General features: G+C 46.2%; 3 protein-coding genes across 3 annotated transcripts in view; all 3 read right to left on the reverse strand.

The window, feature by feature from the left end:
• Positions 1 to 559: 559 nt before the first annotated feature.
• PPTG_06852 (hypothetical protein) lies at positions 560 to 1367 on the reverse strand (the record flags this gene model as incomplete). Its single annotated transcript, XM_008900895.1, has 3 exons — positions 560 to 797; positions 854 to 1228; positions 1255 to 1367. The coding sequence occupies 3 exons, from the start codon at positions 1365 to 1367 to the stop codon at positions 560 to 562; spliced, it is 726 nt and encodes a 241-aa protein (XP_008899143.1).
• Positions 1368 to 1383: 16 nt separating this feature from the next.
• PPTG_06853 (hypothetical protein) lies at positions 1384 to 1680 on the reverse strand (the record flags this gene model as incomplete). Its single annotated transcript, XM_008900896.1, has 1 exon — positions 1384 to 1680. The coding sequence occupies one exon, from the start codon at positions 1678 to 1680 to the stop codon at positions 1384 to 1386; it is 297 nt and encodes a 98-aa protein (XP_008899144.1).
• Positions 1681 to 2205: 525 nt separating this feature from the next.
• PPTG_06854 (TKL protein kinase) overlaps positions 2206 to 2618 on the reverse strand; it is a gene marked incomplete at both ends in the record, with an annotated part of 2094 nt that continues 1681 nt past the window's right edge. Inside the window, one exon of the mRNA XM_008900897.1 lies at positions 2206 to 2257. Within this exon, the coding sequence (XP_008899145.1) occupies positions 2206 to 2257 (52 nt within the window). The remainder of the gene's footprint in view (positions 2258 to 2618) is intronic.

The raw sequence follows: 2618 nt of genomic DNA on the forward strand, positions 1-2618 counted from the left end.
AGAGAATAGGAACTCAGATCCTAACTTAACTAGAGCCCTTTTAACTATCAAAATTCGTCTCTGAAATTTTGGTATCCACAATTTTGCAAATAATTGCAACTCACAATATAATTGAACCACAGCAACTCTAGTAAGTACGGCATCGTTTTGATACGCAGGTTTGGAACCTCGGAACTGCACGACCGAGCACGACACACATGTGAGGCCAGGTCAGAAATGCGATCGTGTGTGCATGAAAGGGATACTGTGATAGATATAGAACCCTCGAATCCCTACTAGTCGTGCCAAGTCCGTCTCCTTGCCCTTCGGCCACCCAAACGGTACGAGAAGCCCGTTTCCTGTCACAGTTATAAGTCGAATACGCTCAGCTTATCTTGCTCAATAACGAAGATTATCTCCACTGTCTTGACCTCAAAACGTTCGGGCGACTCCACATCGTTTTCAACCATCCATGAAATTTTTTGATGCAGAAGGAATGCTTGTGACCACTCGGAAATTGCACGAAGCGCACGTGTTGAGTCCGTTTGCACACCATAATAGCATCATACCCGCCTTGATTTCATTTTAGGGGCTGGATCCAAATGGGGTTAGCAGAAGAAAGCGCAGGTATTCCATCCGCAACCACAATAACTGATTGACCCCACGTGTCAACCGTGTTTCCTGCCGCATCAACTAGAGCGAGACCACCATTTCGAAGACTTGCGAAGAACTCCATCTCTAACTTCCATCCGTCCAATGCTGGGTTTGGATTGTCTTGATGCGTCGACATGACCTTCTTGATAGCATCTGGACCGCATCTGACGGCAATCAGCGTGGCAGCATACTGACTGATCACAGGCGACACCGCACCCACGCCATGAGGTCGCTGGGACATCCAAACAGACGATTGATGCTTGAAGATGAACGCTGGCCACTCGTGGCAACACTCGTAGCATCGTTTAAGGAATTCACGGCACCGCTCAACTTTGTCGCCACGGTCGCAGTGCGGAAGTAAAACATATAACGACAGGAACCACCTGTGTAGTAATACTTGGACTCCACCATTGCCGCGCGAGACATCTCTTCATCCGGCAACACTGCAGGGGAATCCAGACACTGCGACACACTCTGGAACACGTCGTCATTCTTGATCGCATTGAGGTACTCGTCCAGAATCAATGACCACACGTGGAATCCCTTGCACGAGTAAGAATCTCCATGTCCTCTTGGAATTTCCCACGGGCGGCAACTGAACAAACAAATACGAGCCGCCACTGCTTCACCTCCGTGCCGTCAAGGAACAATTCAACGAGCACTACGTGATGCCTCGTATCGTCAACCATCAACACTTCATCCACGTCTAAGATACCAGTATTCGACTTTTCCATTGGTCGCCGATGAGGCTCACGCATCACCAACGCATGACGTCACGATCCATTCCCTTCTATTCAGAGTCGGCACGAAAGCCATGGCTGTTGTTGACTTTCCTGTTCCAGGAGGGCCGAGAATCCAGCCCAAATGACCTTCGCTCAATACTTCACCGCGCAAGAACTCGAATTGGCGGTGGAATGTGGACATGCAGTAGAGCGTCATCCGAACGGGTGGAAGTCCGGACTCGTCCACATCCTCTTTCTCCAGCAGGAAGTATTGTGAGCTCAGGTCATAAGCGAGTGATCCCCATCGAGTCGACCGCCACTCCATGCGCTGCCTTTTCTTGGCTACCGCAGCTTTCTCAATAACCGGGAGTTGCACAGAATTCGCTGGCGTCAAACTTATATCGCTCGGTGTATCGTATTTTCGAGAAGATAGCCTCCTGCAGAGCGCTTACTTTCGCATCGCTCGCGATCTTCACAGGAAACACAGTCCCTTCGCCGTAAACAGCGCACTCCAGCTCGACCTCCACCATGGTCTTCGTTGTAAAAAGGTCTCGACTGAGAAGCAATAAACACTCAAACAACCCACAGCGTAATTTTAGTCAATCGTATCATCAATAGAATTATGTTTATTAATATTTCTGACAATATATTCCTTGATATTTAAAAACTAAATAATAGTGAGTTCATCTTGAGCGATAATTACATATATTTATACATGTATATACATATAGAAATAATAACAATGTGGAAGTGCATTTTATCAACGAACCACCAAAAGGCGAACCAACAGTGCGGCTCAAAAGGCGATTGGTGTCGACATCACGCGAAGTATAAGCCAGCAGTTGATAAATCATTTGCCATTGTTACTGAAGTCGAAGTTGATGAAGATGAAGTTGATGAACCTGCAGTCGAAGCAACAACAATAAGTAACTCTTATACCACTACTGATATTGTTTCAGAACCAACGATGGCTGACGCTATCGAAGAAATGTATGGCGAGCATTGCTTTTAGCACATCAAATCTGTTCTCTGGATTTTAATCCAGAGTTGTTAGGGTAGTTCGTAAATGCACGCAGAAACAAACAATGCGGACTTTTATCACGCCACGACGACATGGGATAGCGCGAGTCTTTAAGTAGATTAGTAAAACGGAGATAGATCTCAGAGATCATTACGTGTCTTAGTTTCCTAACACTTTGTTTATCGAATATGGATCAGTATTATGCCACTGTTGTACGGATTATTTCACACCGTATTATATAT

The sequence above is a fragment of the Phytophthora parasitica genome (assembly GCF_000247585.1).
Source record: "Phytophthora parasitica INRA-310 unplaced genomic scaffold supercont2.10, whole genome shotgun sequence".
Lineage (NCBI taxonomy): Eukaryota > Oomycota > Peronosporomycetes > Peronosporales > Peronosporaceae > Phytophthora > Phytophthora nicotianae.